We start from the raw sequence: 13,223 nt of genomic DNA, 5'->3' as shown, positions 1-13,223 counted from the left end.
GGTCTGCGTGAGCTTTGCTGAGTGCTAGCAGCAGATGGCCAAGGGGCGGCCAGGGATGGCCCAGGGTGCTCTGTAAATGGAATACTACCAGCGTCCTGCGATCGCACTGCGAGTCCCTGGGTATTTGTTTTGTATTCTCTCAAATCGTGAGGCACTGAAGGCAAGTGTATAACCAGCAACTCATCTTTCATTAAAAAAAAAAAAAAAAAAAGCCGGGGGGGGGGGGCAAAAAAAAGGCAAAAAGGTTTCTAACCTTCGTAGCTGAAAAGATGAGATTTGGAAACATGAATCCTAGTTCAAAAGCCAGAAGGCAAATGAAGTTCAAAATATTATTATTTGTTGTAAATCTCATGTGTTTTCCAGCCAGTTTCGAAGTGTATTGGGGCCTAGCTCACAATATCTGAGTGATCAGGGTTGGTAATACTCTGAGTATGCCTAGCTGCTCTTGTGTGTGTGACAGGGTCTTTTCAGGGAAAAACCTGCAGCTGTGCTCCATCTTTATACTCGCAGCAAATCACTCCCTCCAAATTAGTCCATCTATAGGTATCCATAGATCTTTGTGCCACAACTCATGCTAAGGAGGGCAAAGGATACGGTATTTTATTAGGTATTTCATATGGGCAAAATTGCTAGTGAACCCCCTGCAGACAGCTATGGCTTATGCACTTTTCTAGCTTTCAAAGTGCTCTTTCATGCTGCAGACTGGTGCAACAAAAGCAGCACTTTGTGGGTGCCACCTTTGTGTCTCAGCAGCATCTGGGATCCAGTGAGCTCCATTCCTGCACTGGTTCAAAGCCCAGTGGGTCCTGCTGTGTTGGCTGGGTGCTCTCAGGCCTCTGTCCTCTCCCTTGGGCTTTTGAGACTTGGTGCAAGACAGAGCTTCAAAAAAGAAGGCAAAGAGATAAAATGCGGGGTCTTAAAGCAGTGTGACCACAGATGAAAGGACAGCACAGAGGTGAAGTGTGGGGTATCTCAAAATTGGGGCTCTTCTTGAAAAGGTGGAGAGAGAAAGGAGTGAGATGGCCGGGGACTGAGGCAGGAAAGGGTCAGGTTCAAGAAGCAAAAGCATTGCTGAGTAGGAGGAGAGAGTGAGCAGCAGCTCAGTCTTTGCACCAGCACTGTTGTGGGACTGTGAGGTAATAAATAAATAAAGGCCAAAGCAGCTTATTCATAAAGCAGAAGAAATTGTGAGCAATGCTTTCTATTTGCCTTCCTCGTGGTGCCTTCTCTCATCCTAAAGTGCGTTAGAAATGACCTTGTTTAGATGACAAATGAATTCTGTGTTTTCTCACTGCTGATCCTGTGATTTCATCCTGCAGCCTTTTGTGTTGTCTTTTTAACTCGGCCCCATGTGTTCATGAGGGCCAGTGATTCTGTGCACTCAGAGGGCTTCTTCCCGGTAACAGTGCTTGGTTCTCCTCAAAAGCTGTATTTCCTAGGCTCAGTCTTTAGCTGGTGCAAATCAGCACAGTTCCACTGACTGTGTGATTCCTTTTTGTGCTAAAGGAGACCGTGAGATGTGGCCTCCTTTCAGGTTTTTTTCCTATATGCACTTTTCAACTTTGGAAAGACACAGGTCTTGGTTTCTCTTCTTGCCTCTCTGCTCTTTTCATGGATCAGTTAGACGATGATAATTGCAGCAAAATTCCAGATAAAAAATTAGACCTTTTCTTTTACTTCCTGAGATTAAAGAGAGGAGAGCTTTCTTGGGGGAGGCCTACAGGTCATTTCTCACTAGCCTTTTTTTTGATTGGAAATGTTCCCATGGTTTGGGTACAGTTTGAGTGTCATTACAGAGATCCAGTTGGCCCTCAAATAACCTACTGTGTTTATCAGTGTAATCAGGACCAAGTCATTGTGTAAAGTAAATCATAAACAGATGGACAGCCATGCCATGCTGCTCTACAAAGGGTAGAGGAAATCAAAGACCCAAAACTGCGCCAGAACATGACACCACGATGGCTTCACTAAATCTAAGCATGAACAGGCTTGGGGAAATTTCTGTAATCCCAGATGGTGAAGAGAGACAGCAAGGGGAAAAAGGCAAGAAACCCTCCAATAGATGCTGGCTTTGATTCTTGGTAGGCAACTTTATCTGAATGTCTAGAGGGGTTTGTCATAGGACAGTGTCGTGGTAGCCGTGGTCATAGCACACCAGTGCTCACAGCCAGCTCCCCAGAGGGCTCGGGGCAATAGGTTTTGGATTGGTATCTAGTTCTTTAAGAGAGTTTCCGTGTGTGCTGGAGGAAGGAGACACAAAAACCATGTTACGTACAATCAAATTTTTCCCATATAAATTGCAAATTGCTTTGTTGTACTTGTGGCAGTCAGCACTTTCCTGAGGCAGGAGAAGAAGAAAAGACACTGAGTAGTATTAGACAGATTCCCCAGATTCCACCACCCCTCTGCTTCTTTTTTTTTTCTTCAGTTTTTCATGTTTTCAGTTAAAATGTGAGAGTTTTCAACAGGAAAAGGCATTTCCTTGCATTTTGTAGAGCAGACATATGCTAAAGCTTGGACCTAGCACTGGACATGGCAAAAGTTGTGTTGCCAGTTGAGATAAGAGCTAAGAAGCAGGAGTGAGACAGAACTGGTCTCATTTAGGAAACTCGGTCAGTTTTCGCCAGTGCTTTTCTAGATAGGAAGAAAAAGGAAGGAAAAGGAAAGCGAAGGTAAGGAGTGGCCATTCAGAGTGGATGTAACAGTGCTCTTCTGCTCACGGGTTCCACACAGTTTGTCCCCGATTTTAAAACTATATATTAGAGCTAAAGAGGAGAAATAATTTTCTGATCCTTTGCTATGGGGAAAATGAGAGGAGAAGGACTAAGCTGTTACCTGCATTAGGTGGGAGCAAGGAAAACCGGAGCTTTGACACTGAAAAATTTTATTTTCTATACTTTTAGTATCATCAGTTTCTCATGGACAGACTGGGCCCTGAATTACGATATTGGCAGCTAAAAACAAACAAAGCTCCTTTTTGTTTCAGATGTATTTAAATGCCATGCAACAGATTCCTTTCTTTTTTGGTCATTTTAAGTCTAAGCATTCAGAGCAGTACTTTCCTGCTTACTCACAGGCATCATTATGTTGAGGTTGAAAAAAAAATCAGGCTACTTACACAGGCTGGAGTTGGCGGGTGCTAGACTCCAAGGTTAGAAAGTGTTGGCCTCAGTCTTCAGCACCTCTGCTGGCCCCTCGTGCACATGGAGGGGCTGTTTACCAGGAGCACCTCACACGTGCCTTTGGAAGATGACCAACTAATTAATGTTTACTAAACGCTTCATGAGCCTCAGGGGAAAAGCAGCTGTGAAAAGGCAAAGTTTTATTATTATTGTTGTACTGCACTTAATGTACATAAAATGTTTTCAAGGCATCAGGCACTACGTAAATGTTGAATGGTATCAAAACTGACCTGCCCTTGTCAAAGCAAATAATAATTACAGTGAGCGATGGGAGAATCTTGCAGTTTCTTTGCTGAGAACGTTTGCCTGTTTACTAATTCAGAAAAGGTCTGATCCAGCAACTGCTGAAGCCAGTGACTTAAGCAGTGACTGGCTCAAGCCCATATTTAAGTATCTGCAGAAGAGCGAATTACCAAAGTAATTTATTTTGTGTAAAACTCTGCTCTCCACATAGGTTAGACTGTGCTCTCTAGGGCATATTTCCCCAAACTTCATGCCTGGGGCTGCATCATCTCACAGTCCGTAAGGCTGCTGAGCATACAAAGCCGTAGAGATGAAGAACGACTGATGAGGACCTCGGCGCATAGCCCATACGATAGCCTCTATTTGCAGTGTGAAAACTCATGCTGATGCCTTTTAGTATAAACGTAACGTGAGGAAATGAACATTTTATTAAACTAAACACACAGGCCTTTTATATGCAAGGCCCTAATTTAAAACACTGTCACCTCCATACAGAAAATAGCAGCTGGAGCAGGAATGATTAAATCATCTGGCTCTTATGTGATACCATGAATGTCTGTTGAGAGGGGAAAAATCCCTCCTCTTTATTCCTGTAGATCTGCAGCAACCACCAAGGGACACTTCTGTAGCAGGAAGGATTAAGTCTTGCACAAACTTCAGTGCTTAATGTGCTTTGGACTGGTGACATACCCTTCGGACAGACCTACCCCAGTTTTATAATTCTCTTTCTCAGCCTGTTGGGCCTCTGGCACTCCTTTCTCCTGTTTAATTTCCTTTTTGCCTCCCTCCCACTGGGATGCTTCACCATACAGATTTTCTGCCACCCAAGAAGAAATTTTTGATCGTGTCAGACCAGTGCAGAGAGGGAAACTTGTGAATCTCAGTGGGCCAAGACAAGCAGAGGAAGAGAACCGGAGGGCCAAGTATTTCTTCAGGAGGTGAGAAATGGGGAATCTCTGTACTTCTGGTGAGCCTAGCCCACTCCAGTGGAGCAGCTACAGATTATATCACGTTCACAAATAGCTGGAATTTGGCAGTCGTAGCATGCAGGTAGGGAACCTTTTTGGGAGCGCTTTTTCCCTACCAAATCTGAGTTAAAACAAAAAATAAAAGTCCAGTCTGTATTTGTGTGTTACAGGCCCTTCCCGTCCTTCATGACAACAGAGAGCTCCAGACACCGTTGCTTGTTCCCAGTTATTTATTTGTTTTCAACGTAAGGGCAGCACTTCTCTTGGCACAGGAGTCTGGGATTAGACGAAGCTCACAATTTTACGAAACCAAGATTGACACAGAGATTTTCCCCTCTGCTCTTTTAGTTTGTAGCTTGTCTCGTGAAGGATTTTTTAAATGATTTTCTCCTCTTTTTCTGCTTTTTTTTTTCAGATCTTCTACCTGATGGTAGTCATTCTGTTCTTGCTGATCACCATGTGTTGGTAGTGATGTAGGTGGAAGTGAATTCCTGACTGTTTTGGTTACAGAGTTGTGTTTATGTGTTTGGTTTTGGGGCACTGTTCAGTTTCAGGAAATATTTTTATCTCGCAGAAGTTTCCTTGATGAACAGTGATGCTACGAAGACCTTGTTTTAGCAACACAAAGCTACTGGAGGTAACTCAGGTCTGTCTTCTGTCAGGAGCTAAGTCTTTGATTCAAAAAGCACAGTGACATTAAAGAGAGTCGACATAGCTGTAACCTTATGCTTTCTGGCTCTTTCCTCAACAGTATGGGGTGCGTACTTAAAGCCACATTTTCATTTCTTTACACTGCTGCAGCCCCAGGGAGCCGAGTGGATTTGCACCAAGGCAGCTGAGTTTGGCTGCAAGGTCTGCTCACAATATGGATAGCAGTGTATACCTGGTGTGCCAGCCTGTCTCACTGCTGCTGAACATGGCTTGCCAAATCAGTGCCCACCTCTGCCTGTGCTCAGCAACTTGGCTGGTGATGGACCAGCCATGAGAGGGGAGCAAGGAAAGCCTCGGAGAGGAGCATGCAAAGGGTGGAGAAGTTGGAGAGGTGTGCAGGTGATTTGGATGAAAAGCTTTAATACTATGTCTCTATTTGGCACGCACAGTCTCTAGGCAGCCAGGAGATGTTCGATGAGACAGCTGATACACAGAGCGCTGTAGGAGTTTAAGAGCTGGTGGCAGCTCCAGCAGCGCCTCCAATAGCAAAGTAACATTCCCAACCCCAACAAGCCTTCAATGCCCCGTGTCCGCCAAAGGTGGAGAGGAGAGCCCAAGTGCTGTGTTGGCATGTGAGTGGCAACCCAAGCAGATGAGAAATGTGACCGCTAACCTGTGTGGAACAAGCAAATAAAGGCAAAGCTTAGGCATACGTGTTTTGGGTAGCATTTGCTAGCTGCTGGGAAATTAGGGTCTAAAAAGAGAGAACTGAGTAGATGGGGGCTTGCTTTAACATTCATTTCTGTGGTGAGAAGGCACAAAGCTGCTTGTGAGGTGTTAGAACCACCAAGGTGAGCTGTAAGGGTTCAAGAGGAGAGATGCTAGGCAGCTTTCATCTTAATCTGAAAATGAGACTTGTCCTATTTTTCCATCCTGCACCTCGTTCTCAGTTCTGTATTTGAGAACTGAATATATTGTTCTTTATCCTTAGTCCTCTCTGGCACTGGAAATGAGGCCAAGGGACAGATGCTAATTTTAGATACGCTCTTCTGTATGCTTCAAGGTTCTCAAGCAACATACTCTGCCCTGACCTGCCCTAAGACCAGGGAGACTCAGGTGCTGCAGGGTCCCGTTTTCCCAGGTGTTCTGCCTGGTGCCATTCTTCAGGAAGACACCCCACTTGGCAGCTGTGGGGCAGAAAGAGGGGTATTCCAATCACTGTTGTGTGATGACTGCCTTGAATATTTTTTTAGAGCTTGGTCCAAATTGACCTTGTAGAGAGGTTTTCTTTTGGTGCTTTGCAGGTATTCAAGCATGTTATTGTGGAAGTACTAAAATTTGAGGCGAGCTTTCTTTAAGTAACTTACAGGTAGGTTTCTATCTAATCTCCTCACCTCTTTTTTCATTAATCTACATTTTGAGTGCCATCCTGTCTTTAGCCTTTCTTTTCTCGGTATGGTTGTCAGAAAGGTTGTTACAGGGCTACTCTTACTTGACATAGTGTTCTTGTATTTCTGCATGGCACGTAGGCTGTAGTTTAGTGAGGGGACTAGCAGTTCCTAGATGTGACCAAAAAAAGGTCAAAAAAACAGGTAGATTTGATCTATCAGCAGCTTTTGATCCAGTTGATCAAGAAACATTGTTGACCTCTTGTGATGCTGGCTTCAGTGGACAAGTAGCTTTTTTGGCAATTTAGGGTGCGAGAGGAGATGACGGATTGGGAACAGTCACCAGGGATAATACTGGCTTGTTTTCTCACCTCCTCCTATCCTGTTGCTATCTTAAGTCTGCATTTGGGGGACAACTGAGCTGGGCAGGGTAGCTATGCCTGCACAGGTTATTCAGGGATCTACATCTGTGCTTCAGCTGGTCTGCGCCTCATCTCCCCAACATGGACTTTGTCACCGTCAAGCCTGCCCGTGAGGCATTTGATTTGGATTGCAGCTTCTCGGAAAGCGCAGCCGGCACAGTCACAGCCCATGACTCAGCAGCAGCAGTTAGGAGGAACGTGGCCTCTGCAGCCTGTGCTGCTTCCAAATCGATTTCAGGTGCGCGTCACACTCTGTCAGTTACATAAAATTCGCTCTGATTTTTTTTTCATTCCTGGCTGCTGGGCACCACCAGACCATGACCAATAGGATAAGTGGAAATCTTTTATTTACTGATGTGTGCTTGGACTACTGTTCCCAAAACAGAGGTGGTAGAAGAGGATCTGTGCCGCACTCAACAGCTACTTCGGAGAAAAGTTCGTATCTTGTCTTAAACTACCGCTAAAGATGGGCTCGTACTGGACGCTCTATGGAAGCAACTTAGGTGCAGGCGTATGTTCCCTTCTGCTGACTTGGCTGCAGAGATGGTAGCCACGGCCAGCAAAAGGAACAAGCAACTGGGAACAGTAACATCTCAAACTCCAGCAGAAAGATTGGCCAGACCTCTCCTGCTGGCACTTGGATTCCCTTAGTGTTTGTTGAGGAGTTAGAAGTTAACTGGGAAGGGTGGCAAAATACGGGTTTGCCTGCTTAGAGAAATCTAATGCCAATCCTGAAAAGCCAAGGCAGATCTGATGGCAATTCCTGGCTGCATTGCAGATCTCACAGCGTACTCTGCGCACCTGGACCTCTCTGAGGATGCACAGCGGACGTTGGAGCTCCAGCTGCAGGTGACCTGCGAGGAAGGGCTCTTGGGGCTTTGGTTCCCAAAATACGCTGTTTTCTCTTGTGGATTTTACTGGAGGGTTAAAACGTGCATCATCCTTGTAGTGTGTAGGCACTGTTATAATCGCTGCTGGTGTTTCACCTCAGGGCATGCTGTGGGGTGAAGGTTTTATTTCCCCTCTTTTTCTAAGGACTTGAGGCATGGGATTTGCTGACAGTCATAGAGAAAAGTTTGTGGCTAAGCCAGAGTGAAGCCCAGCTTGCAGTAGGGATTTAGGCCTTGACCCAACGCAGCAAGGTAGCGTGTTTGTATGTATCTAGCAAATCAGGCAGTCTCCGGGCCCCAGCAGCAGTTGCGTGGTCTGGGCAGGTGAGAGGTGTGCCACCGTGTCTTGGAAGGCCAGCTGGGCAAATACGCACATGGAGAAATGCCACGAGAGGCTGCATGGCCATTTTGCTTCCACGTTAACAAGAAAAAAAAATATTAAAAGGTTGCACAAAGTGTAAAAGAAACTGCTGTGCAAAGGAGTGGTTGCAAAGTTATGATATGTTTTATTACATACACTGTGGTGCCTCATGTGTTCCCCCACATGTCTACCTGTTACAGAAAGGAATCTTTCTAAATGAAAATACACCCAACTCTGAGTAGAGCCAAGGTACAAACGTTTTTTGCAGGGGCTTAAAGTGGCATCTTTGCACAACAACACTCCCCATCCCAGCATACCTGCCAAAATTTCAGAGATATAATAGGGATATTTAGGGAGACAGCACATTTGAGCGCCTTTGAAATGTGCTTGGCTAAAGGAATATTTTGAAGAGAGGGAGTGGAAAAACAAATGGAAAATGTTTTCTTTGAAAAGAAAAAAAAAGCAGCAGCAAACTGTCTTTCCTGAACAGAGATACTTGGCTAGTGTGTGCTTTACGCAGCCCTGGGTCAGACCTTGCAAACAACTACTAAATTGGATCCAGCCACTTTGATGTTAAAAGCGTGAAGTGCCAATAATTAACTTGCATCAGATGTAGGAAATGACTGATGTGTCTGTCGTGCCCATGACTGAGCAGAGTTCACTGTGCTGCCATTCAGCTGACCTCTTTTTCTTTATGTAAGCAAAAGTAATTTTCGTCCAAGGAAAATCAGCTGGTTTTGCACCTTTGTTTTGTTTTCTAAACTGCTAATCCCCTGAAGGTATAGAAGCTATTTGAAGGAGCAAATCAAAGCTCCCATAATTTAGTGTTAGATTATTTGTTGATGTAGGATTTGATTTAGTGGCTATTTATTATATCCGGTTACCATATAATTATCTTAATTATTGACTCCAATAGTAAGTAGAAGGATTATGAGAGAGACAGGAAGGCCCAGTGGCGTGAGCATGGCTCAGGGAATCAGACACCTCACAGTGTAATCTTGGCTCCAGCACTCATTCACTCTGAGCCTGACTTCTTCTTCGCCAGCCCATCCCAGGAGCGCAGGGACAGGTCTGAGGTGGTGACCCGTGATTCAAAGAAATGCAGAAGAGCAGTATAAAAAAAGCACAGGGGAAAGTTCTGAAGGAGATGTGCAAAATTAGCAAAAATATTAATACACAGTGCATCATGAGTTTGCATTAAGGCATGGAGCACCAATGCAGTCCCAGAGAAAGCTGGTTTTGCATTGAAAGGCCTGAAATTTGAGTCAGACCGTGCTTCTTTTCCAGCCTCTGCTACTGATTTCCTGTGCAATGCTGGGTAGGGCGGGCAGCCTCTGAACCTTGGGTCCCTTTCTAAAAAACCAGGATAAAAGTTGTTTCTTCCTGTCTTTGGTCTTAACAGTTTCGGTTAGTGGAGCACAGCTCCTAGCCTTCAGCCACGGTTCTCCTGACGTTGCTGCCATTTGCATTTTTAGTCTCCGAGTCCTTTGTTTGAAAACCACTGACCTAAGCCAAAGGCTCGAGCTGGTAGGTGCTCCTGCAACGCAAAAACAGCGTTGGAAGGCTGCCAGCATGGTCTTCTAAACTTCGTCTGTTGGTAAGGTACAATATACACCGACAAAACACTTGGTATATTGACAAGCTGAGCTGTATCTTTGCCTCGAAGAGAGGAGCAGGCACACTGCTTCTGCTCAGCATGTGCAGATTACTTGCTTTGTTTTTGCTTTTCTCTCCTGAGCCAAAAAATGGGGATAATAGAATGTATCTATTTCCTTCTAGAAAAGATCAGTTAATGTGAAATGGTGCATGGTGGCTTAGTTCTGAATAAGTGGGATAGCCTAATCCAGCAAGGTATCCTCATTCTATTGTATGCCTTTTCTGCATGCCATCTGGAGTTGTTCTCTGCTTAGTATTTTCAGTATGTACCATATGTTTTTGCATGAAAATTCAATAAAATATGCATTATACATGAAAAGTGCTGTAGTAAATAAAGGAGGGATAGAATCCACTCCGCTTTGTGAATGGCAGGGGCCCCAAATCTTCATAAAAGGTTTAGTCTAGTCTGACGTCTGTGCTTTTCTCCAATTTACTCTGTGTCAGTCTTTTAGGAGATGCTCTAATTTAAAACAAACTCTGCTTTCCTGGGGAAGTTATTAGATGTACTTTGGCTGCCCTCTGCTGAGAGCAGTGAAAAACGTCCATTTTCCAAGGACGGTAACGGGAGAAAGGCTCTGGGCACGTGCGCAGAGTTGTGCGTCCCCGCTGCTGCTTGTTCCTCTGGGTTTTGTCTCCCTCGCTGCCCCTTTGCTGCCTGTTGGAGGCCAAACTCATCTCAGCTACGGTCATTTTGGAGCCCACTCGTAACTGTCAGGGGCCCCGTAGGGTACGTGCGAGCTCAGGCTTTGTCGGCCAGGCAAAACTAACCAGCGGGATGCACAGGGGACGGTCAGGGGAAGAGAAAGGCTTCTCTCCCTGGCCCTCTTGCAGTCCTCCAGGCTTATTTCAGCCGACCCGACCACCCTTTTATCCCAGCAGGGAGCAATTTGCCACCGAGGGCTGTCCCTGGTCAGGTGCTGCTCTCCCCCAGTGCTGTCACCCTCCCTCCTTCCGCAGACCTCCCTGAGCCAGCACTTCCCCATCACTTTATTTCCGTATCTGGGAAAGGGCAAAGGGTTTGCTCAACATCAACAGAAATAATTGAAAGGCTTATTTCATGGGAATAAAGTGCCCGTGGTTTGCCATACTCCTATCTTCAGGAGGATCAAGGGTCGAGAGGGTCTGGGTGGATTTCAGTGCGTAGATAATATAATATCGCTGTTGTAGCCGTTATTGTGCTTTTTAATGCCCTGTTTTTAATACTTGCTAGCAAGCTGATTTATTATTGTATCTTCAGCTGGGCTGCGCACCAAAGTGTTTTGATGATGAAAGGAATGTTGTACACATATTTAATTACTGCCTACATTTTTGTATAATTCTATCATATACTGTTTTAGATGAGACATCGAGTTCTACAGAAGAATTACTCAGTAAAAAGTAGATGATTTAAAAGCTAATCTGTGAAGAACTTGGCACTTAAATGTGAGAAAATGTAACCATTTCTTTCTTCCTACCTTTTCAGATCATCCCTGACTATCAAACCATAGAAGGACTCCCTTATCTGGACATGGTGATTGAAGAGACATTGCGCATGTATCCACCTGCATTCAGGTATCTATTTTTCCCCTTCTGATTCTGCATAGCAGATCACTAGATACATAAAATGGAAATCTGCTGTTGGGAAACCAATACGCCCTTGGTCTCCGTGCCAACATCAATACTGTTCGTGCATTTGTAATTTATAATGCGGCTAGTGAACAAAAACTGGCTAATATGATATTTCTAAAGCAAATTTTTCTTTTCTTTTTTTTTTTTTTTTTTTGTTACAACTGACCACCCAAGACAGCACATCCTCACTGTTCTTCACATCCCCAAAGGTCACAGGATCGAGCCTTTCCATAGCACAACTGGCCTTAGAAAGGCAGATGTTCCTTCTTCGTTGCACCTCAGACTTTAGGGGTACGGAGCAAACAATTGCCCTAGCTTGTTGTCTGGTGGAAGAGCTACCCATGCTGTTCATTAAGGCCCTGATCTTGAGAAAGTTTGCACATTCAGAAAGCTGAAGGACTTTTAACATGTGTGTTTAACTCAAACCATGCTGTTTTGCACTACTACAGCGTTATAATAATATACCTAAAATGATGCTACCTCTGTTAAGTTTTGAAAGTTTACCCCTAACTTGCGAAAGAATAATTCTGCTACGTTATATTGATGAACTGAAAACAAGGGGGAAAGAAATTAGAAAACTCCTTGGTTGTCAGATTTCCAAGTTATCACAAGCATAAATGTAAATTTTAAGAATGGAATTTTTAAGAGCGATGAGTCAGTTTCACTGCTTTTCCTGAAGCCAGTGGGAAAATTTCAGATGATTTGAAAGCAATGGAGGTTGGTCATAGTCTGAGAGCCTTTGAAACGTTTGTCCTCCAATTGCAGACACATTAAAATAAAACAGCTTAAAATCATATTCTCTTTTGTATGTTCACAAAGATTGGAAGTCAAGCGTGGGCTTCTGTAGGACTGCGCAGAGAGTAAATGTTAAAGATACCTGCACATAGATGACATAACCTGGCTTTATGATGTTGCGTGTGGTATACAAGTGGAAATTGTTTTGCCAGTTAAACCATCAGGGTTATTTGAATTTCAGCTGAAACACAGAGAAACAATCAATGTTTGTCAGATAGGAAACACAACAGAGCGAATCCATGAAAGTTGGTCCACTGGTGTTATCTGTGGTGTTTATTGATCTGGTTTTTACTCTGATAGATATGTAATAGACGGAACAGCGCAATGCATCAGGAAGATCCTAATTGCTTATGGCAAGCATAATGCTGTATTCTGGAAAAAAAAAATCAGTAGCAGTCAAGCTTGTTATAAATGAGAAAGATTTTTTTTTCAATGAATTTACCTACCAGAGGACTTTCTTCCACAATGTTCCTGTTTCCGTGATCACTAAATTCATGTTAAAATGAGCAGGATAGCTTATCAATGTGCTTTTTAATGTGTCATGAGAAAAAGGGAAACCGGGTGACAGTGGGGAAAGCAGATGTGTTGCTGCAGTAATACTGGGCTGACGGCCCTGAAATGGAAATCTTTATTTCACCTTTTGGGTGCAGTGCAGGGAACAGGGATGGGAGCTCCTGCCCCATGTCTTGCCCTTGTGCTCCCAGCTGGCCTGGGAAGAGCTCATGCGTTGTGATGCTGATCAGCCGTGCATGCATGCGCACACCCCCAGCATACACAGGCGCACACACACACACAGTGTTTTTACCAGGTTTACACATCTGTGCTTGGCCTTGGAAGGCCTCTTTTCCCAGTGGGGTTGTCACAGTGAGATTCCTAGGGGAAGTCCTGCTCAGGCCCTGCCACTACATGGCAGGAGGAAGCTCTGGAGAGTTTTGCTGCTTACGTTTTGCTTGTCTTTGATGAGTGTATGCACCCTGCAGTTTTTCAAAGGCTCATGGCTTAGTTTGTATTTTTGCAGCAACAGCAAAAGTCTTGTCCCTAACATTAAAACCGCCCCTT

General features: G+C 44.4%; 1 protein-coding gene across 1 annotated transcript in view; it reads left to right on the top strand.

The window, feature by feature from the left end:
- Positions 1-13,223, top strand: part of TBXAS1 (thromboxane A synthase 1) — a 229,124-nt gene that overhangs the window by 208,115 nt on the left and 7,786 nt on the right. The window contains exon 10 of the mRNA XM_062589583.1: positions 11,224-11,312. Within this exon, the coding sequence (XP_062445567.1) occupies positions 11,224-11,312 (89 nt within the window). The remainder of the gene's footprint in view (positions 1-11,223; positions 11,313-13,223) is intronic.

Source organism: Rhea pennata, chromosome 1 (genome assembly GCF_028389875.1).
Source record: "Rhea pennata isolate bPtePen1 chromosome 1, bPtePen1.pri, whole genome shotgun sequence".
Lineage (NCBI taxonomy): Eukaryota > Metazoa > Chordata > Aves > Rheiformes > Rheidae > Rhea > Rhea pennata.
The sequence above is the reverse complement of the archived record's forward strand: the minus strand, read 5'-3'. Positions and strand labels throughout refer to the sequence as shown.